This window comes from Odocoileus virginianus, chromosome 7, assembly GCF_023699985.2.
Source record: "Odocoileus virginianus isolate 20LAN1187 ecotype Illinois chromosome 7, Ovbor_1.2, whole genome shotgun sequence".
In the NCBI taxonomy this organism is placed as follows: domain Eukaryota; kingdom Metazoa; phylum Chordata; class Mammalia; order Artiodactyla; family Cervidae; genus Odocoileus; species Odocoileus virginianus.
Genome location: NC_069680.1, coordinates 5,058,677 through 5,080,116, shown reverse-complemented (window position 1 = coordinate 5,080,116; position 21,440 = coordinate 5,058,677). Strand labels below are relative to the sequence as shown.

General features: G+C 50.3%; 1 protein-coding gene across 3 annotated transcripts; it reads right to left on the bottom strand.

Annotated features, from left to right (window-relative positions):
- Nucleotides 1–1,767: 1,767 nt before the first annotated feature.
- On the bottom strand, nt 1,768–21,403 carry SFXN3 (sideroflexin 3). Of its 3 annotated transcripts, none has more exons than XM_070470047.1 (13): nt 21,300–21,403; nt 20,943–21,028; nt 20,160–20,322; nt 18,661–18,824; nt 17,840–18,014; nt 17,445–17,539; nt 17,024–17,099; nt 16,788–16,873; nt 16,458–16,585; nt 16,213–16,262; nt 15,300–15,349; nt 14,781–14,828; nt 1,768–3,295 (listed from the first exon to the last, which is right to left on the bottom strand). In XM_070470047.1, the coding sequence occupies exons 4-13, from the start codon at nt 18,819–18,821 to the stop codon at nt 3,292–3,294; spliced, it is 873 nt and encodes a 290-aa protein (XP_070326148.1). In that variant the 5' UTR covers nt 18,822–18,824; nt 20,160–20,322; nt 20,943–21,028; nt 21,300–21,403; the 3' UTR covers nt 1,768–3,291. The 3 variants fall into 3 exon arrangements, with proteins under 3 accessions (XP_070326148.1, XP_070326146.1, XP_070326147.1); XM_070470045.1 differs by lacking the exon at nt 1,768–3,295 and adding an exon at nt 13,093–14,459; XM_070470046.1 differs by lacking the exon at nt 1,768–3,295 and adding an exon at nt 13,093–14,459 and having other exon boundaries at nt 21,220–21,308.
- Between the last annotated feature and the right edge of the window lie 37 nt (nt 21,404–21,440).

Sequence of the window (21,440 nt, the reverse complement as noted above, 5' to 3'; positions counted from 1 at the left end):
CTGCGAGAGCCGAGAACGCCGCAGGCAGGTGGCAGCGCCTGGCGAGGAGGCCGACGGAGGGAGCTTCCAGCCCCGCTGGGGAGCCGGGTGCGTCCGCGTCCCACCTGCGTGAGGGCACCTAGCCCGCGGGAGGAGGCGCGGGAGTCCGAGGCGGGTCGGATTCCCAGCCAGCTCTCTCCTCACAGGAGGCGGCCCATTATCCGGCGTCGTTAAAGAGCAATTAGATGGAAATTAAGCCGAGAACAAGTATTGATTATCTCATTAAGGCCGGGGGAGCCCTGTCTGTCGGCGAGAGTTTACCGCGGCTCACCCCATTATCTGCAAGGTGAAAGCCTGCGGTCATCAACACCTAGTGAAGTATCGATCTGGTCCCAAACCCCGTCCCACCCCTTGCCTCTAGAATGAGGGTTCTAAGAGGTGACACTAGGGGTGTGAAAAGGTGGAGGAAGAACTCGGCCCCCCACTCTCTCTGTCCTAGCTCGTTCTCTGTAGTTGCCTTCCTTTCCTGCTCCCAAATCATTTCACACCCTGGTGCTGGCCAGGGGCGTGGTTGTAGGTGTGGAGACTGGAGAGGAAGGTCAGAGGTAAGTCACAACCCTCCAGGCCTGGAGAGATGAGACTCCCCTAGTTTTACACCTAAGGAAGAGAAACTAGAGTTGAAACTTCATGGAAAGAATTTGCCCCAGCTGACACAGCGTACAGGGCACCTCTGGGCCCCAAGCCCCTGGAGGGAGGGGGAAAGGCTTCGTTCTGGTTGACCACCATCACCAAAGGCAGAGACACCTGGGACCACCCCACAGATTTCCCAATGCTTAGAAACCTCAGAATTCAGAAGACATTTCCTCAGGATCCCAGATGATGTGACATTTGGAGAAAAATCACAGTGTGTTGGAGACAAGAATTTTTTTCATCCTAGCTTTGCTTCTAATTTGGTTGTGTGATCTTGGACAAGTCACTTTGCTTCTCCAGGCCACAGAATCCTCTAAGGAATGGAATCAAAAGAGCTCTATGGCTCTTGAGTCCTCAGACACCATGATCTGACCAACGAACTGCTGAGCTCCTGCCTGGTAGGGGCTTCCCAGGTGACTCGGTGGTAAAGAATCCACTTGCCAATGCAGAAGATTCAGGTTCAATCCCTGAGTGGGGAAGATCCCCCCTAGAAGACATGGCAACCACTCCAGTATTCTTGCCTTGGAAATCCCATGGACAGAGGAGTCTGGTGGGCTACAGTTCATGTGGTCACAGTAGAGTTGGACATGACAGTGACTAAACAACAAGAACCCACAGGTAGACACTAGGGAGGCAGCTGAGTGCCCAGCTTCTGCCCACACTCCACAAGCTATGATCTCAATGGAGAGACAATATCAAACTGATAATCACAGAAATAGTAATTCACAATTATGATATGAATTAGAAGAGTACAAAAAAAAAGAATTAGAAGAGTACAGATGCTGTGAGGGTGTTTTAAGAGGGTGGTGGAATTTACATAGGAAACATTTCCATTAAACACACACACACACACACACACACACACACACACGGAACAAGCCTGTTGCCCACTCATCCACTGACCACAAAATTACTGAAGGTGCTCCACACTTGATCTTAGCCAAAAGGCCGAGGCTCCAGAGCCCATGGTGAGTAAAGCAATGGTCCCTTCCACCTGGAGGCCGGCTTCAAGTAGGGGAGGGAGACAATGACATAATAAACAGATAAAGGTAAAAGTACACACATGGTCCCTATACTGAAAAATATGACATGGGGATATGAGTGAGAATAAGAAAAGGAATTTATTTGGAAGAGGGGGTCAAGGGAACCTCTCTGAGAAAGCAAAGATCAGTCCATCATTTAAAATCGAAAGTCCTTCAATCAAACCCGCGGGAGGAAGGGAGAGGGCTCACTTTCCTCCCCTATTGGCCTAGCCTCAGACCTCTGCCCAGGTCGGAGATGGAGAAGGCACTCCTGACCCTCTTGTGGGGCTCACTTGATGGAAAGGAGGTGGAGAGGGATGGCAGCGGGTGGTGCAGCAGGCACTAGGTTGGCCAGCGCGGAGCGAGCGGCGCTGCAGCGATTTCTGGGCTCATCTCCCTGCCCCGGAGCCCGGCAACTATTAATCTTGGTTGACGGTTTCTAATGTCCTAATTGGTAGGTGGGGAGAGCGGCCCAGTCCGCCCTAAAGGTAGAAGCAGCTAATGGGCCTCTTCATCACCGCCAGGAGCGAGTCCCTGGCGGAGAGCGAGGGGCGCTTCAGCAGGTGAGACGCGGGGCTGGCAGCGACCCTTAACGAAGCTGCGGGAGAGGCGGCGGACGGTGAGGGAGCCGGGGAGGGAGGTGGCTCCGGGGGTGAGAGAAGAGGTCGCCCATTACCGCCCGGCAACCCAGCTTCGAGGCTCACTTGGGCACACATTAGCTGAGGAGACCTCCTGGGGCTCAGTGTTGGGGGTGAAGGTGCTGGGTTAGCCTTGCGCAGATAGGAATCTTTTCAGAGGCGACAGGAGCTGGGTAGGATATACACGGGGAGGAGGAGGGTCTGAAAGCCCAAGCACCTCTACCGTAAGCAACGGCTGGGCACGAAGTGGGCACTCATGATGTGTGTTGACCTAGGAGGCCTGGGCCCTACGTGTGCGGGTAAGTAGATGTTAGGTGCAAGTGTGAATTCGCGGGCCTCTGGGACCCCATAACTCCGGAGCTCCTGGTCTTTTCATAGTTGTGTCCCTTCCCCGTCGGTGACTCACTTTCCCTTCTGGGGAGGGTTGGTAAGCTCTCAGTCCTCCAGCTCTCAAGCCCGTCTCTTCCACCAGCACCTGCTAGCGGGATCTGTCTCTAACCCAATCCTTTCAATGCAGCCCTCCTCACCCCCGCCCCCATCCTGGTCCAAACTGCCCGAGGAAGAGAAGCGGGGCGGGGTGGAGGGGGAGGTGTCCCCCACGCAACCGGGTGGGCGCCTCTCCTCCGCCCTCCCTAGGGGCCCGCCGCGCTTCTCTGCGGGATTCGCTGTCTCTCACTCGCTGTCAGCCTCTTTCCCGCCCCCTCCCTCTTCCAGCCGCATCAGAAGTATATTGTATTCTCACCTAATCCTGTTCAATTACAGCATAATAAAACACATAATAAAAACCTAATTCATTTTTCTCCTGCGCCCCCCCATCTCCCGGCATCTTCTTGCTCGGGATTAAAAATTTGTCTTCATGTTTGTGGCACCGCAGTCCCGGCGCCTCCGCATCTTTAATGTATGAGCCGGGAGTCAGGGACCCGCGGGTTCTGCAGTCTTCGCGCCGGGAAGGCGCCCACCAGTCACCTAAGGATGCGGGAGGGGAAGGAGAAAGAAGAGTAGTCCAGCACCGGGCCTTACCAGCATCCACCCGCTCCCTCCCCAGGGATAGAGGCGGATTAAAGGCCAGCAGATTTCAAGTGACCGCGAGATAGCGCGTCCATTCTTCCAACGGACCCAGCGTGGCCTCCAGGGGGCTTAGTGTAGGGCAGGTCTCTGGGGATTTTACCAAGGAGGCTGGGCTACCTGATGCAGCTCAGCTGAAGGTACAGAGCAGAGCCAGGCAAGGAGGGCACCCTGCTGTCTTCAGCCTCCCTTCTCTCCTTTGTTTCTGATCTGAGCTGACCCCATCAACGCAGCTCTGGCTTCCAACTTTAGCAGCACCATCCCCAGTCCCTAGGGACACTCTACCACCCTCTGATCAGTGTGAACCACTGGATCACTGAAACAAGGTTACAACTCCCCAGAAGGAATTATTAAGAATTCAGTAAGAGGACTTCCCTAGCAGTCCAGTGGTTGGGAGTCGGCTTGCTAGTTCAGGGGGCATGGGTTCGATCCCTGGTCTGGGAAGATTCTACATGTCTTGGTCAGCTAAGCTCCACACCAGCTACTAAAGCCTGCACGCCTAGAATCTGTGCTCTGCAACAACAGAAGCCACTGCAATGAGATGCCCATGCACTGCAACTAGAGAGTAGCCACCACTCGCCACAACCAGAGAAAGTCCACACAAGAAATTTAAAAAAAAAAAAAACAGCTTTACTATTAAAAATAAATTTTAAAAATTAAATTTAAATTAATTTTTAAAGAGGAATTCAATAAGAGAAATTTTTCCCACCAAGGCACAGTACTAGGGGAGCTTAGAGAGGGCAAGTCTGAGACCCAAATGCAACCCAGTGATATTCCTTCATTCATCTAGGGCAGGAGTTACCAAATTTTCTACATTAATGGAGCCCTTAGTTTTTCAGGAATTTTTTTCACAGTACTCTAGGCCAAAAGAAATATCTAACAATTCCCTTTAAATACTTAGTTCCACAACAACTTAATATTTACATCCTAACTTCTTTGTGCAGCTGTTTGAAAACCTAACACACATAATTTGGAAGAAAAATAGAATGGTTTTACATTATTCTTAAGTCCGATTATTTACCAATGAATGGAAAGTATGTGCCTGTTGGACTCTGCATACCTTCTCAAACCTTGGAATTAGCTTGGATACTGCCATCATTTCCTGTTCCACAGTGACTTTTGTGTAGTTCTTGTTTTTTTGTCATAGCAACCATCAAAAACCCAGTTTTGCAAAGACATCTCTGAAAGTAAGGTTCAGTTCAGTCGCTCACTCAATCATGTCCAACTCTTTGCGACCCCACGAATCACAGCACACCAGGCCTCCCTGTCCATCACCAACTCCCGGAGTTTACTCAAACTCATGCCCATTGAGTCGGTGATGCCATCCAGCCATCTCATCCTCTGTCATCCCCTTCTCCTCCTGCCCCCAATCCTTCCCAGCATCAGGGTCTTTTCCAATGAGTCAACTCTTCCAGTGAGGTGGACAAAGTACTGAAGTTTCAGCTTCAGCATCAGTCCTTCCAATGAACACCCAGGACTGATCTCCTTTAGGATGGACTGGTTGGATCTCCTTGCAGTCCAAGGGACTCTCAAGAGTCTTCTCCAACACCACAGTTCAAAAGCATCAATTTTTCAGTGCTCAGCTTTCTTCAGAGTCCAACTCTCACATCCATACATGACCACTGGAAAAACCATAGCCTTGACCAGATGGACCTTTGTTGGCAAAGTAATGTCTCTGCTTTTTTGTATGTATCTAGGTTGGTCATAACTTTCCTTCCAAGGAGTAAGCATCTTTTAATTTCATGGCTGCAGTCACCATCTGCAGTGATTTTGGAACCCCCAAAAATAAAGTGTGACACTGTTTCCACTGTCTCCCCATCTATTTCCCATGAGGTGATGGGACCAGATGCCATGATCTTAGTTTTCTGAATGTTAAGCTTTAAGACAACTTTTTCACTCTCCTCTTTCACTTTCATCAAGAGGCTTTTTAGTTCCTCTTCACTTTCTGCCATAAGTGTGGTGTCATCTGCATATCTCAGGTTATTGATATTTCTCCTGGCAATCTTGATTCCAGCTTGTGCTTCTTCCAGCCCAGCATTTCTCATGATGTACTCTGCATATAAGTTAAATAAGCAGGGTGACAATTTACAGCCTTGAGTTACTCCTTTTCCTATTTGGAACCAGTCTGTTGTTCCGTGTCCAGTTCTAACTGTTGCTTCCTGACCTGCATACAGGTTTCTCAAGAGGCAGGTTAGGTGGTCCGGTATTCCCATCTCCTTCAGAATTTTCCACAGTTTATTGTGATCCACACAGTCAAAGGCTTTGGCGTAGTCAATAAAGCAGAAATAGATGTTTTTCTGGAACACTCTAGCATTTTCGATGATCCAGCGGATATTGGCAATTTGATCTCTGGTTCCTCTGCCCTTTGTAAAACCAGCTTGAACATCTGGAAGTTCTCGGTTCACGTATTGCTGAAGCCTGGCTTGGAGAATTTTGAGCATTACCTTACTAGCGTGTGAGATGAGTGCAATTGTGCGGTAGTTTGAGCATTCTTTGGGATTGCCTTTCTTAGGGATTGGAATGAAAACTGACCTTTTCCAGTCCTGTGGCCACTGCTGAGTTTTCCAAATTTGCTGGCATATTGAGTGCAGCACTTTCACAGCATCATCTTTCAGGATTTGAAATAGCTCAACTGGAATTCCATCATCTCCACTAGCTTTGTTTGTAGTGATGCTTTCTAAGGCCCACTTGACTTCACATTCCAGGATGTCTGGCTCTAGGTGAGTGATCACACCATTGTGATTATCTGGGTCGTGAAGATCTTTTTTGTACAGTTCTGTGTATTCTTGCCACCTTTTCTTAATATCTTCTGCTTCTGTTAGGTCCATACAATTTCTGACCTTTATTGAGCCCATTTTTGCATGAATTGTTCCCTTGGTATCTCTCATTTTCTTGAAGAGATCTCTAGTCTTTCCCATTCTGTTGTTTTCCTCTATTTCTTTGCACTGATCGCTGAGGAAGGCTTTCTTATCTCTCCTTTCTAATTCTTTGGAACTCTGCATTCAAATGGGAATATCTTTCCTTTTCTCCCTTGCTTTTCACTTCTCTTTGTTTCACAGCTATTTGTAAGGCCTCCTCAGACAACCATTTTGCCTTTTTGCATTTCTATTCCATGGGGATGGTCTTGATCCCCGTCTCCTGTACAATGTCACGAACCTCCGTCCAGAGTTCATCAGGCTCTCTGTCTATCAGATCTAGTCCCTTAAATCTATTTCTCACTTCCACTGTATAGTCATAAGGGATTTAATTTAGATCATACCTGAATGGTCTAGTGGTTTTCCCTACTTTTTTCAGTTTAAGTCTGAATTTGGCAATAAGTAAGTAAAAAAAAGTAAGGTAGCACAATCTAATTTACCTTGAGCTAGTAGTTTGTGCAGTGTCCCAGAAATATTGAGTATTTTGGGGTTTCCCTGGAAGTCCTGAGTTTAGTGTGGCACTCTGGGGTGCCTCAGTATACAGTTTGGAAACCACAGACTTAGAGAGTCTACCTGTTTTCTTTAAGAAACAAAGCCTTCTCAGTGGTCTTAGAAAAGTTCAGTTCAGTTCAGTCACTCAGTCATGTCTGACTCTTTGCGACCCCATGGACTGTAGCAAGACAGGCCTCCCTGTCCATCACCAACTCCCAGAGTTTACTCAAATTCATGCCCACTGAGTAGGTGATGCCATCCAACCATCTCATCCTCTGTCATCCCCTTCTCCTCCCACCTTCAATCTTTCCCAGCATCAGGGTCTTTTCAAATGAGTCAGCTCTTTGCATCAGGTGGCCAAAGTATTGGAGCTTCAGCTTCAACATCAGTCCTTCCAAAGAATATTCAGGACTGATTTCCTTTAGGATGGACTGGTAAGAAGTCATCTGATTTAGCCAAAGGAAAAGAACTAAAATCTTATCCAGAGCTTGTGGGTCATATTAACAGGGAAGTCTGATAGCCTGGGGGTTCAGGTGTTAGAAGCCAGAATGCAGAATGTGGCTCTGAAAGAAAATCACTAGCAGTGATGATCAAGTCAAGCAGGATGAACCAGACACAGAAGGCTTGATTATCATAAAAAGCAGTTCCTTAATCTTATATCACCACCACCCACCACCTACTGTACCATGATACCCTGGAAAGGAGGTCATGACAATGAAAGTATATCACCAGAGACCAGGAACTCTGCTGTGGGAAACCAAACAAGAATGAGGTGATGTCTCTTTCCCAGCATATCTTAAAAGATGGCAGCTCAGAGCCAGCCCTAAGAAGTGACAGAGGCAGAGGGCAGGTCAACACCACAGAAACTGCCAAGAGGAAAAGGTGTGTAGAAGGAAGCAGATAGACAGCAGAGTTGGAGACAGTGGCTCTGATTACATGTTAGATATTCTGTCCCTCACCTCCCTGCATTTAGGACTCCTAGAGAGACACAGAGAGGGAGGGTTGAGTTCCTTCTCTTGCTGGCTATCACATGTTGGAACATCTCTAGGAACAAGCTTCACTTTGCCTAGGGGACTTATCAAGTCACATTACTCCCAAGATTCTGACATACCTCCCTGGGAGGATAGGCTGGAAATCCCTGAAGCTGTGAGCCACTGTTTCTGTTGTGAATATGTCATGTCTTTTGAGTTTGTTGAGGAGTAAAATAGATTGAGAGCCACTGTGTCAGTAAACTAACTAACCTTGGACAAATATGTGAGTGGGGTTTACAGCACTTTTGGATTCCACATTCATTTATTCAGGAAACATGTAGCATATACCTACTGTGGATCAGGCACTATTACAGGTGCAGTGAAAGTGAAGATATGAGTGGTTGCTTAATGGGTATAGAGTTTCAGACGTGCAAGATGAAAAAGTTACGAAAATCTACTCCACAATGATGTGAATATACTTAACACTACTGAACTGTACACTTAAACGTGGTTAAGATTGGTAAGGTTTATATTACATGTTTTTTTAATCACAATTTAAAAAATGGTGAAGGTAGGCTGCCTGCCCTCAGCTTTTTCATTTAAATTGGAGAGAATCATTTGTATAGGATCAATAGGAAAACATATTGTAGCAAATACCACTCAGGTTAATTCCCAGCTCACGATAATTGCCCTTCTTTGAGAACAGCCCCAACCACAGAGAGGGACCTGAAGTATGACGCACAATGCCCTTGCAACTTGACCCTGACCTCTGGCTACCTCCTAGGGGCGGACAACTGATCTAAGCTGCACTAATTTTTGAAACTTGAACAGAGAGACTGAAGCTGTTACCTTTTTGACAGTGTCTGAGTACTCCCCTTGCTGAGGCCTCCGGAACTGCTCAGCTTCTTGCCCTTTCTAAGGCCTGGTTGATTAGCTCCATCTCTGGTTCTGAGAGCTATGGCAGAATCCTTTCAATTTAATGAAGCTATCCACAATCATTCTCTACTGCTGTCCACAAATAACTTCAACCATAACACAAACCAGTAGTGCTCCATCTGGGAAATAAAAGTTATCAGTTGAAGATATGCTGGTGACAGAAGAGGGGAGGTCTTCAGTCAGAAAACAGCATAAGTGGTTAATTTATAGATTGAAATAGCAAATTCTTGTTTCATAAGCACTTTACCCTGAAGGAGCTGCAGTGTTGCCTGTTACAGACGGAGTTATTTTCCTACTGGATGTGAAGGGAAGGCGGGGAGGACAGAGTTGTGTGAATAGCCTAAATTATTCACAGTTCCTCCCCCATTCTCCTGGTCGCTGTTATTCAGTTGTGAAATGTTGCTGGGAAGACTGGAAGGAGAAAGCTTAAGGAGGCTGTGGCCTGAAGTTGCGGCTGCTATTGTCCTTCTGGCAGCCTGGGCTGGAGCTGCCAGTGAGGAAAAAATATTTATAAAAGAGTGAAGGGGGCAGCTTCAGAGGCTCTCTTTGGGAAAATGATACAACTGGTTCGAGGTTCCTCCACAATTTCTAGCAGAAGATTGTTCGGCTTCAGGACCCGAGATCAGTGCAACATGCAAGGAGATTGACGAAGAGGAGACCGCCTGCCGAGCACTGGCTGTGTGCCAGCAGGTGGGACGGGACTCTTCACCCAACAGTCCATTTCTACTCAGCGCTGGGCACAGAGCCACACTTAGCAGAGTTTACTGAACTGTGGCACGCAAGAGTAGAGACCGAGAGACCGCGGAAGGCGCAAGATGCAGAGTCAACGGCCTCACAGGCCGCTGAGGGGTGGAGGGGCAGAGGGGGAAAGAGGCCTTGGAACCCAGGAAGGGCCTCGATTCCTCGAAAACCTCGCGTATTTCTGGGCGGGAAGTCAAAAGGCGGACGCTGGGGCGCTTGTGGGTTTCGAAACTGAAAACTAGGGAGGGGATTTGGCGGGTTTAACGGCCCAGGACCCAGATGATCTACGAAGCGGATCTGTGACCTGTGACGCAGGTTCCAGGCTCAGGTAGGCGAAGTGAATGGTATCCTCAGCCAACGGCGCTAAAGCCGTTGCCCGGGAAACGGGGAGGAGGCGGAGCCAACCGAACTTGGACAGACAGCAGCCACAGCAGGGGCGGGACTCTGCTTCTGACTGGTTATGTTCCTCTCGAGGGGCGTGGCTCGTTTACGGCCGAGCGGCCGCTGGGGCGGGTTGGCTTAAGACTGACAAGCTTGACTGGGAGGAAATGGGACTTGGTTTTAACAAGTAGGGCACCAGCCAGGGCGAGACTAGGATAGTCTGATAGGCATAAGTCCACAGGGCAGGAGCTTAAAGCTAGCCCGAGCCACCTGTCCTACGCAGACATTTTAGACACAGTCGGGGAAAGGGCATGGTGAGGTGATTTGGGAGAATAGCATTGAAATATATATTTAGTTCAGTTCAGTCGCTCAGTCGTGTCCAACTCTTTGCGACCCCATGGACTGCAGCACGCCAAGGCCTCCCTGTCCATCACCAGCTCCCGGAATTTACTCAAACTCATGCCCATTGAGTCGGTGATGCCATCCAATCATTTCATCCTCTGTCGTCCCCTTCTCCTCCCGCCTTCAATCTTTCCCAGCATCAGGGTGTTTTCCAATGAGTCAGCTCTTCGCATCATGTGGCCAAAGTACTGGAGTTTCAGCTTCAGCATCAGTCCTTCCAATGAATATTCAGGACTGATTTCCTTTAGGATGGACTGGCTGGATCTCCTTGCAGTCCAAGGGACTCTCAAGAGTTTTCTCCAACACCACAGTTCATAAGCATCAATTCTTTGGTGCTCAGCTTTCTTTATAGTCCAACTCTCACATCCATATATGACTACTGGAAAAACCATAGCCTTGACTAGATGGACCTTTGTTAGCAAAGTAATGTCTCTGCTTTTTAATATGCTGTCTAGGTTTTCATAACTTTTCTTCCAAAGAGTAAGCGTCTTTTAATTTCATGGCTGCAGTCACCATCTGCAGTGACTTTGGAGCCCAAAAAAATAACGTTTGAAAAAATAAAGTTTGCCACTGTTTCCAACATATATAATATTACCATATGTAAAATAGCCAGTGGGAGTTTGATGTATGATGCAGGGAACCCAAAGCCAGGGTTTTGTGACAACCTCAAGGGGATAGGGAGGGAGGTAGGAGGGGAGTTCAAGAGGGAAGGGATGTATGCATACCTAATGCTGATTCACATTAATGGGTAGCAAAAACCATAACAATACCGTGAAGTAATAATCCTCTAATTTAAAAAAAGAATTAAAGAAGAAGAAAAAAAAGATGTTGGCCTCCATTGGAAATATATACATTTAAAAAAAAATGTTGAACTCATTAGCCCCAATGGCCAAGGAAAAGAGCAGGATATGCCTACTTGGCCCCCTCAGAGCCAGGGTAAGCCAGGTCTCCAGATCCAAGCCATTTTTTTCCCCTAGAACATGGACCAGGAGAGAGGAAGAAGGCTGGGGAGGAAGGCCAAGGATGCTGATACAAGTTTCCAGAGAAGGTACCCAGAGTCTGAGCACTGGGAGGAAGACAGGAGACCCAAGAATGGGGCAGATTACTTTCCAGTGAGTAAAGTGCTATCTCTGCCCAAATGCTAGCTTCCAAAGAAAATTCCAAGCATGTGGAAGCAGTCTCGAAAGCATACCTCACTAGGATTTGCCCCTAAAGAACCTGTGAAGTTAACCTAAACCAAACTTTTTTTCTTTTGAGAAGTTGGTGTGAAACTAGGAATTTTGGTGGCAGAAAAGCCTTCCTACTAACTGGCCCACTGGTGCCCTGGCCAGTCTTCTCTCTAACATGGCTTAGTTTTATCTGCAGAGTACAATAATTGTTACTAAATATTCTTAATGATTTTGTTTTACAAAGATTCCTGCACCTCACTCCCTAAGTGGATTTCTTTTGCCTAGATTTTCCAGTGAAGTGCAAGGCCTCTTTTCAAGGGGATTTCTAATGGCCAAAGCTGTAACTGTAGAAAGAGGTTTCAAGATTTAACCCAGGGTGCCAGCTGGGCTTGGTGGGAGACACTGTTCCCTGGCAGGACGCAACTGAAACTGGTTATCTAACTGTCATCCCATAGTTAGTCAAGAATGGAAATCTTTGCTTATACTCCTTGTTATAAAACCCTCAAGCTTGGAAACTCTTCAGTGGCTTTGGTAAAAGGTCTGTCAATTTTTTCTGTCCTGTAAACAAAATGGGCCAGGGAGGAGATGCCCTGGAATGTCAAAACGACTAGAAGAATGACCTCAGGTTAACTGGTGGGTGAGGAGAAAGCATAACATGATTCAGAGTCACTCAACTTGGCTCGAATCCTGATTTGACCACCACATAGTTGTGTAGCTGTAAGCAACTTTCTTAAAGTCTTAAATAAGCCTGTTTTCTTGCTATAGTGAAAGTGATAGTCACTTAGTCATGTCCAATTCTTTGCGACCCATTAACTGTCACCTGCCAGGCTCCTCTCTCCATGGAATTCTCTAGACAAGAATACTGGAGTGGGTATCCATTCCCTTCTCCAGAGGATCTTCCCAACCCAGGGATTGAACCATGGGTTTCCTGCATTTTTCTTGCTATGAATGGCCTTGCTGGCCTCACAAGGGTGGTTGTGGAGCTCCAAAGACACAATGGACTTAAAGCACTTAGTTTCATTAAGCCTGCCTGGCATGACTGGAAGGACTCAATGAGCAGTAGCTAGTGTCGCTCCCTACTGCCCATCAAGTGAACTACTTTCCACAAGGAATGGGTGAGCTCAGGCCGGGGGAACAGGTCACCTGAGGCTGTTGTGGGACCATTCAGTCCTAAAGATTCCTAAAGATTTCTCTTGACCACCTACTGTGAGAGCTTTAGGCTGAAAAAAAAAAGAGTGTGTAGAAGTATGTGACACGCTAACAACTTCTCTGATGGAGCTAGGCAGTCTTTAGCCCTCTAGCCTTCCTCTCTTAGAGGTCACCACCCCATCCCATGCCACATGCCTGAAGACAACCAAGAAGCCCAGAGCCTGAGTTGATTTGTAGGTGTGTGATCAGCCCCTTCCCATCCCCGCCCCCCACCCTAACTCTCCTCTCCTCCAAGGGAATAGGAGGTGGAGCCATCTACCAGCGTCCTTCCCACTTTAGTACTCTGGGTGCTGATGGAAGATTGATTTTCTAATCTCAGAGCGCCCTCTGCTGGGATCTGAGGCTCCCTACAAATGGGGAAGGAAGAGACTAAGACGAACTTCGGTAGGGAGAGAAGGCTCCCTACAGAAGACTGCAGAAAGGAGGCTCTTCCCTGGCACTCAGGACGTGGAATTGAGTGACAATGAAGAAACAGACAGGTGTTCAGTTTACTGAGTAACAATGGCCCATAGCTTTTATTACTGGTGGTGGTTGGTTGCAGGAAGCAGGAAGGTGCTCTTAGAGGATCACACTGGGGCCTTCACCCCACTTCAGCCAGAGGTCACAGGAGTTGGAGGCAAGGTCCAACTCTTCACTCTGTGAATTCACCAGCACATATTACATCCTCAAGCCCACCTCCCCTTTGGACCAGCCATTGACACCTGGGCCCTTCTGCCTCTTGGAGATGGGGGTGGGGGTGGGAGCAGAACCAACCCTCAAGAAAGAGAAGGAACTAAGATCAGGATGCTGTGGAATGTCTAACAAGATCAGCGCAACAAAAAATCCCCTGTCTTAAAATTGTACACTCAGGCTTCGTCGCCCTGAGGTGTCTCACAGCCACTCAGACACCTGTGGAGTGTAAGCACCATTCCCACAGCTGCCTCCCTCTGTCAGAGGGTGCTGCGGAGGCTCTTAGAAAGGAATGCTTGCTATGCCTTCATGACTTTTTGGTTGTGGGAGGGTGCTGGGATTTAAGTTTAGCTTTGAGGTTATGAAGTCAGAATGAACCAAGAACTCCTGGGATTGTGCCCTAAGATGGCCTTATTGTAGTGGGAGGGAGGGAGGATGGGAAGCCAGCAAGAGCAGTACAGGATGCTGACACTCGTTTGTTCTATAGAGAAGAAGAGAGGAAATGACCCATTCCAGGATGAGGGGGATGGGACAAGCCTCCTGCCTCCCTTATCCCCACATGTCCTCCTCCGCCAGCCCAGTTCTCGAGTCAGCTTTGGGAGCCAGAAAGCAGAAATCTGAAGGATTCAGCCCAGTTTGGCCTGCTAAGTGTCCTTCAATCTTTGTCATGAGATCCTGGGGCTCCTCTTATGTCCAGAAGGGGCAAGGTCCCATCAGAAATGACTTGGCTGGTGAAACTGTTTAGGCAAGAAAGCCCTGTACCCTGACTGGCAGATAGCCAAGAAGGGAAGCCAGACATGAGGACACCCCAGGGCAGCCTGTACACACACACGTTATCACTTATGTACATACACAGATGTACTGGAGTAGGAGAAAGGGATTATATGACCCTGTCTTTTGAAATCAGAGGAGAGTAAAAGGCTGATGGGGCACCTCTCAGCCTATGGATCGCTGGTCTCAATGGCTGCTCCCCCACCAAGCCCTCTGCCCAGCACCAGGCAGATGGAAAGCAGCAAGGACAGCAAGGCTCTATTAAGCAGCAGCCCAAGGAGGCGAGGAAGGAGGCCAGGGGCTGACCCTGCCTCAGAGCCCCTTGTTGTAGTAAACCACTTCGATGCTGGGGTTTTGCTCCTGAATCTGAACTCTCAGCTCCGGCTCCAGCCTGCTCACGTGTATGGAGCTGTAACAGAAGAGCAGGCTGGCTAAGTGTCCCCTGAGCCCACCCCTCACTCTCAGGGACCACCATCCCTCATCCTCCCAGGCTGCAGAATCTTCTCCTCCGACTGCCAGAGGCCCAGATCACAGTCATTCCCTCACCCCCAGCATAAGCTGAATGCCCACTAGGCCCCTTCCTGGAACACAATGATGGGACCTAAGGTCAGCTGCTCCCACAGGTGTGGAAAAGTGGAAATGAAAGTGTTAGTCCCTCAGTCATGTCCAACTCGTTGCAACCCTATGGGCCTGTCCAAAGCCCCCAGCCAAGCCCAGGGACAGCACTTACCTTCTCTGGGGGAACAGGGCACAGCACAGTGGGGTGGCAAATACCAGGCTGAGGGAGAAGAGTGTTAGAGAGGTTTGTGAGGCGCTGATCTAAGAGTGTTCCCTCCCAGTCCCCCACTCCATCTCTGGAGACAGCCCCTACGGGTGGAAACTGATTAAAGCCAACGATGAGAGATGACAGATGACAGTACGTTCTGGCTCAGGAAAGAGCCTCCAGAGCAGTGATCCAGAGCGCCAGCCAGTGACAGAACCAAGAACTAAATGTGCATGAAACTCTGAGATGGGACCAAAAGGCTTATTTCCACGGTGGATGTGGGACCCCTTCGACTAGACTCTTGACCTTCAAGAACAGGCCTCACCCCTTAACACACACAGTGTGCTTTACAGGTGTCCAAGAGCCCTACCAGTTGATTGTATGAATGAATGGCATATATAAACATCTTAAAAGCAATAATATCCACCCACGTTCACCACAGAAAGGACACTCACACATACTCTAGCTATCTTCCTACATACTTACCAGAAACCCACCAGGCCCATCTGCAGTGGGGCCCCCAGCCAGGGGCGGCGCTGGGGGAGAGAGAGAATATAACTGTGTGTCCCCTGCCCCCCCGCCCCATCCGTATACCCATACCACGGTGGTTCTATCCCATCAGCTCTACCTTTAAGCCTGTGATATATGGCCCTTTTCTTTCCCCCTATCCCATAGCAGTGACTGGTCACCTTCCACTCCAGCCAGGCATGTTTGCCGACACCCACCCTAGCATACCATCCTAACCCTTACCTCTCAGAATCACTTCTTACACTTCCTCCAGGAGCGTTTCTCCAGGAAGCCTTCTCTAACCCTCCACTCACTCCCTCCCATCCCACTGCATGAATCTGTCCATTTCCAAACTCACCTCCTGCTCTGCACACCCTTCTTGATTTGCTCCAGCCATAGAGACCACCAATCTGTTGCTCCATGTGTGTGTGTGTAGTTGGCACTCAATAAATATTTGCGAATAAAGGATTCATCAAATGAGTCAGAGCTTATATTCCTATGCTGTAAAGTACGGGATGTTCTGTCCTGTTCACACATGTGTGAGCCTGTGTGTACGTATGCATGTGTCTCAATGCTTTTCACAGCTGACAGCATGAGCATGATACCAGGTGTAACTGTGATGGTCCCTCACTATGTGTGTCTCTGGAGTGACACCAGCTTCCTTCAGGACAGAAACTCTTTCCTTCCTTTCCTGCCCTTCTCCTTCACCCTCAGTGTTCCTTCACTCCAGTTCAATTTAGTCTTGCTGAATGAATTAACAAAGAGGGAGGCGGAGCACAGGGGTGCAGACAGGTAGCAAGTCTTAGGTCAGGCTGGAGAGGATGTTGGGGACTGGTCACTTCTGCCCCCAGGCACCACTACTTCCAGGATGGGAAAAGTGAAAGTGACCTACCTTCAGGAAGTCTTTCTTCTCCAGGGTGTCCATGATCACCGGGGGAATAGCTGAGGGAAGAGCAGGGCAGGGAGGGAGGGAGTGAATGGAGTGAAAGTCAGGACCCTCAGGAAGGGGCGATCCCCCTTAGCAGCTCCTCCCATTCCCCCCAGAATCTTACAGCTCCCAGAGTCCTCACACCCCCTGGATAATGGCATCCCTTCTCTTAGAGCCTCCCATGCCCCACAGAGCCACTCCTGCCTCACCCATGGCAGGAATCGCCATGCAGATTCTTGATATCACCACCTGGAAGATTCCTTGCTTGGCTGCAACCACAGAATGGCCAAGCCTCTGACCCTGTTTATTGGTCACTGGGATGCCCACCTGCAGCTCCCTGAGAAGGGAAAGGGGTGGGGATCAGATCACAGGCAGCTGGTCCCTGGGGTCCCCTCAGACAGCCTAGATTCAAAGGCTGATTCTCCCACCCCAGCATCCCCCCAGCACCAGATGGAGACTAGGCCCGGCAGTTTGCAAGGCCAGCTGGTATGCCTCCAAGCACTCTGTGCGTGCACATGCCAGAGGCAGGGGCCACTCACCTTTGCCTCATCAGGGGGATGTTGATGCAGTTGGCAGCTGCAACGGCTGCAAAGGGCACAAATCTGCCAACCAGTGGGGGAAGATGCTGGGGGAGAAAAGGTGTCACTGAGCGGCCCTAAGGGCCATGGGGTGGTGGGGAACTCCGAGGAGAGTTACCGGGAGCCTGTAGGTTGAGTGGAGAAGGGGAAAGGGAAGAAGGAGGTAAGTAAAGAGCGAATGGGGGGGCGGCATTTACCTTGGTGAGGGATTTGAGTCCCAGGGCCGTGGCCACAGCCCCGGTGGTGGCACTCACGTATGCTGTTCCCAGCTGCCTGTGGGTGGAAGAGCCAGGAAATGAGGTGGAAATGAACAACCCAGCATGTGGCTGTTTGCTTCAGGGACATGCCAAATCCTCAGTAACTGAGGCATGTGAGGCTGGCCTCACTGCAAAGAAACGTCTCCCCTGCTCCAGTGTAGACCTGTCTGGAAGCCCCAATCCCTCCACTTGAAGAGGGCTGGGTACTCTTCAAGCATACACAAGAAGACCTCACACCATCAGTCAGGCCAGGAAAGTGACAGGCTTAGAGGAGGGCACTGAGCCACTGGCTGCACAGGCCTGGAGGGACAAGAGAGAGAAATGGAGAGCTGGGAGAAGAGTTCCTGGGGTGAGCTCTCACCCCACAGTGATGGGAGCGTCGCCACTGCGGTTGGAATAGTTCACGATGGCATTGAAGGACTGATTCAGCCACTGCCAGAACACCACGGTTGGGGTCTTCCTGAGGGAACAAAGGCACTTATTTCCACAGTGTCCCACATCTTTGGACACTGACATAAAACCCCAAAGGTTATCCCCAAACCCTCTAGAGGGGCCCCGGTGAACCTGCTCTGATGACCTGTGCATGATCCTCCTTACACAAACACACCTGAGTTTTGAGGAATGGAAGAGATTCTAATACAAGCTCTCAGCCACCCACTATTTTCTGCCCAAACTGGCCCAGAGAGGACATGCCTAATCATCAGGTTACCCTCTAGCCTGAACAGAGTACCAGGGAGGAGACACACAAGATAGGACCTGCCTGTAGAAGATGAGCATGCAGCCAGTGATGGTCATGTTCATGGGCACCTGGGCTGACATGCGGCCAATCAGGACCACCTTCTCTCCTGTGTCTGGATGGAAGGCAGAGTCGTACACGTACTTGGCCCTCCACAGCTGGTCCTCAGTGAGCCCTGGGGTTACCACGCCAGCCCTGCAGAAGTTGGCAAGGAGCTGACAGGCAATTCTAGGGGGCAGATCCACCCTCCCAAGCCCTGCCCACCCAGCTCAGGGGTGATCTGGGCAGAGGACTCTGGCTCCCAGTCTCAGAACAAATGAGCTCCTTGTCTCTGGGGAAGAATCAAATCTTCCAGAAAGAGGGCTCCTATTTCTATTTCCCTTCTAGCCACACAAAGAGGGGTACCCTTCTGTTTCTGTCTAATGCTAGGTCATGGGTCATGGTGGTTTCCAATGGGTCAAAAATGGCTGGGGTACTCTGAGGGTTTTTCCTCCTGGAAACAAGGAGGCTGCCCTCCTAATTTTTTAGGACTCAACTTTGAGCCCCTCCATCCTTGCAGAGGGTGGCCCAGCAGAGGGACAGGTCCCTGTAGAGGGTGTGTGAAGCATAGAACAGCCGCCTACCCATAAATATAAACACCACCTCCTCTACCCAAACACCCTGAAATCCTTTGGGTTGAAGTTCTGTGTCTTAGTTGTCAGTGATTCTGACAGATACAGTCAAGGAGTGAGGGGGTGGAGGAGTAGAACAGGGTCATGCTCAAGTGAGGAGAGATAGGTACAAAAAGTACTGTATGAATAGCAGGGAATGAGCCCCTGGGTCAGATGGGGTCAGGGGTCACCTGTAGTTCTGCACGATGTTCCGGGAAGCTTCTAGCTGTGCCCCAGACAGCAGCAGATTTCGGGGGTCCGTCACAGTGAAGAAGTGCCGGGCTCTGCCTAGGAAAGTGCTTTGGTCCCAGCGAGGTTCCTGGATATTGATATCTAAGGGCAACTCACCCATTTTCTGCAGGGCAGGGACCAAAGTCAGAGGACTCCAAGGAGGGGGTCCAAGGGTTCCACATCGGGGAGACTTCGGTGGTGCTGCCCTGGTCCCTGGGCCTATTGCCAGTCCTTCTAGAGCTCAAGGTGATTTCAGATAGGTAAGCAAGCGGGGGAGGAGCTGTTCTCTAGGCAATATTCCAGCCCAGGGACCTACAGCCCCTGGAGGAGGGGACAGAAGAGAACAGGGCCAGGAAAGCAGATGTCCTTGTGCTCTGGCCTGCTGCAGATTTTCATGAGTGAGGATTTACACATGTGTGGTTGACGCATGAGCAGCAACTAATCCCATGCAGCTACTCTTGTGCTCTGTATGCACAAAAATGCAGATTATATGCATCACACATCCACGTTCATGTCAGATTTAGGCCCCTCCCCTCTCACACACTCACATTCACATACCCACATACAGAGACACCAGCATACTCACCCTACAGAGACCTGCAGACAGGGTGGACACACCCTGTACACCAAGACTGTTACTTACTTACTTACACACACACACACACAGCCTACATACAAACACTTGAGGCTGTTTGGAAAAATGGCATAAGCTGTACCACACTCCAGGCCCTAAACGGAGGTGAGCAAGGGCTCAACAGCTCCAGGGCTTACCTATTCTGGATCTCAAACAGGGGACTGATGCCAGCCAGCCAGATGTACTCAGGGGCATTCACAAGTTCCCTCTCCAGATCCGTCTTCCTCAACCCCACACTGAATTGCCCAAAGTTCTCCTTGTTCCCCAGGTGGGCAGGGCTGGCATGGACACCCACTCACATCTTCCTGAGCCACCTGCCTCTAAAGGAGCAGGATTCAGTAAGTGATCCCTTCACTCAGCATAGAGAGGAAAGTCTGAAGCAGCCGTCTGGCCATGTTGGGCAAAATCCTACAAAATGACTAATCCTCTCCGACCACACTTCCTCACAGGCAGACACACCCTCCCCTCTCACACACTCACATTCACATAGCCACACACAGAGACACCAGCATACTCGCCCTACACAGACCTGCAGACAGGGTGGACACACCCTGTACACCAAGACTGTTACTTACACACACACACACACACACACACACACACACACAGCCTACATCCATCAGCAGCAGACACTTGAATGTGTGACCACACAGAGCCCCACCCTAACATTCCCTCCCTAACCAACCTCCCCTCTGCCCCATGGATCTCCCTAGAGTCGAAGACACTGAATCCTATAGGACAGGGGCAGCTTCCCTTTCTGACTCCCAGCCCTCAACCCTCTACTCCCCTGACCCCCGAACCCCACCCGGTACAGCGAGCACTCACGCTTTCCTAGACTCCTGGGCTCCGCGGTTCTGCAGCTCTCAAACTCGCCTTCCTCCCCGGGCTTCCCCCCCGCCTTCACATCCATCACGCGTAACGTCACGCGTGACGCTCACCGGCTTGAGGGGCGGGGGCTCCGCCCGACGAGGCCAGGGATTGGCAGGGCCTGGGGGCGATGGGTGTCATTAAGGGCGACGCCCCCAGCCCTGGCTACCGAGACCCAGCCCTCCACGGCCTCCCAGAGCCAATCCTGGCTCGGGAATCAGTTCTGGCCGCGTCCCCAGCGCGAGAGAGGAGGGGAGGAGCTGCCCCATTTACTTGCATTCCCTTGGCTGGCCTCGGGAGGCACCCGGCCTCTGCCCAAGGGGTCTAGGTGCCCCCGGCGAAGGCCGGCGGCGCGGAGGGGCATCCTCTCACGGTGCGCCCAGAGGGACTCAGGTTACCTCCAGGCTTGTTTACTTGATGGCTTCCTTGGCCGTAGCCTTTGCCTACTTGGTCCCCTGGGCTCCTACCCCGGTTCCCATAAGGTCCTCTCGCAGCATCTGGACATTCTTACCCCTTCACAGCCCAGGTCTGCTCGCGCCTCTGTCTTTTCAGTGTCCGCACCTTTCCTCCTCTGTATCTTCTATCCTCCCCTCCATCCTCCAGTCCCTTCTATCCTCCCCTCTGTAACCTCTAGCTCCGCTGGGTCCCCAGTTTCCTTATGACTCCAGTCCCTATCCCTGCATCACAGACCCTGGCCCCTGGCCCTGTCCCGGAGGTGAAGGAGCAGAAAGCTCAAGGTACCTCTCTGCATCAAGCAAGTGGATCAGACATTCTTCCTCCTTCTGGTGGCCCGGAACCAGCTTCCCTGCTATGCGTCCTTTCCAGAACTGGAAAGTCAGAGAGACACTTTCTGACATAGAAGGAGGATGCATGTGAAGGCAAAGTTCAAACACACACACACACACACACACACACACACACACACACACACTCACACACTCACAACTCAGTCATCATACAGAACATCCATGCTGCACACTGAGGCTCCAGCTCGAGCTCCTGCCCACTGCAGGCTCACTTCTCTCTCTGTCCAGGTGACATTCCCTCGCTGAGGCCTCAGGGGTGACCGCAGGGAGGTGGCAATTCCATAAGCCCTACCCTAGTAAGTAGCTGGTTTGGCCTGGAAACGACGCGGTTCTAGGCTCGCCTGCACCGAACCAGTAGCGGGAGCTGGGCGAGCCGAGATCTAAGCTTTAAGTTCGTAGTGCAGGATGGGGTATCAGAACTCGAACTGGAGCG

Bases quoted from the DNA above. Each gene is read 5' to 3' on its own strand.
- SFXN3 (XM_070470045.1), bottom strand. From the start codon at position 18,821: ATGGGTGAGTTGCCCTTAGATATCAATATCCAGGAACCTCGCTGGGAC. The intron at 18,015-18,660 runs GTGACCCCTGAC...CAACTTCTGCAG, and splicing joins AACATCGTGCAGAACTACAG to GGCTGGCGTGGTAACCCCAG. The intron at 16,263-16,457 runs GTGAGGCAGGAG...CTCTTCCCTCAG, and splicing joins CATGGCGATTCCTGCCATGG to CTATTCCCCCGGTGATCATG.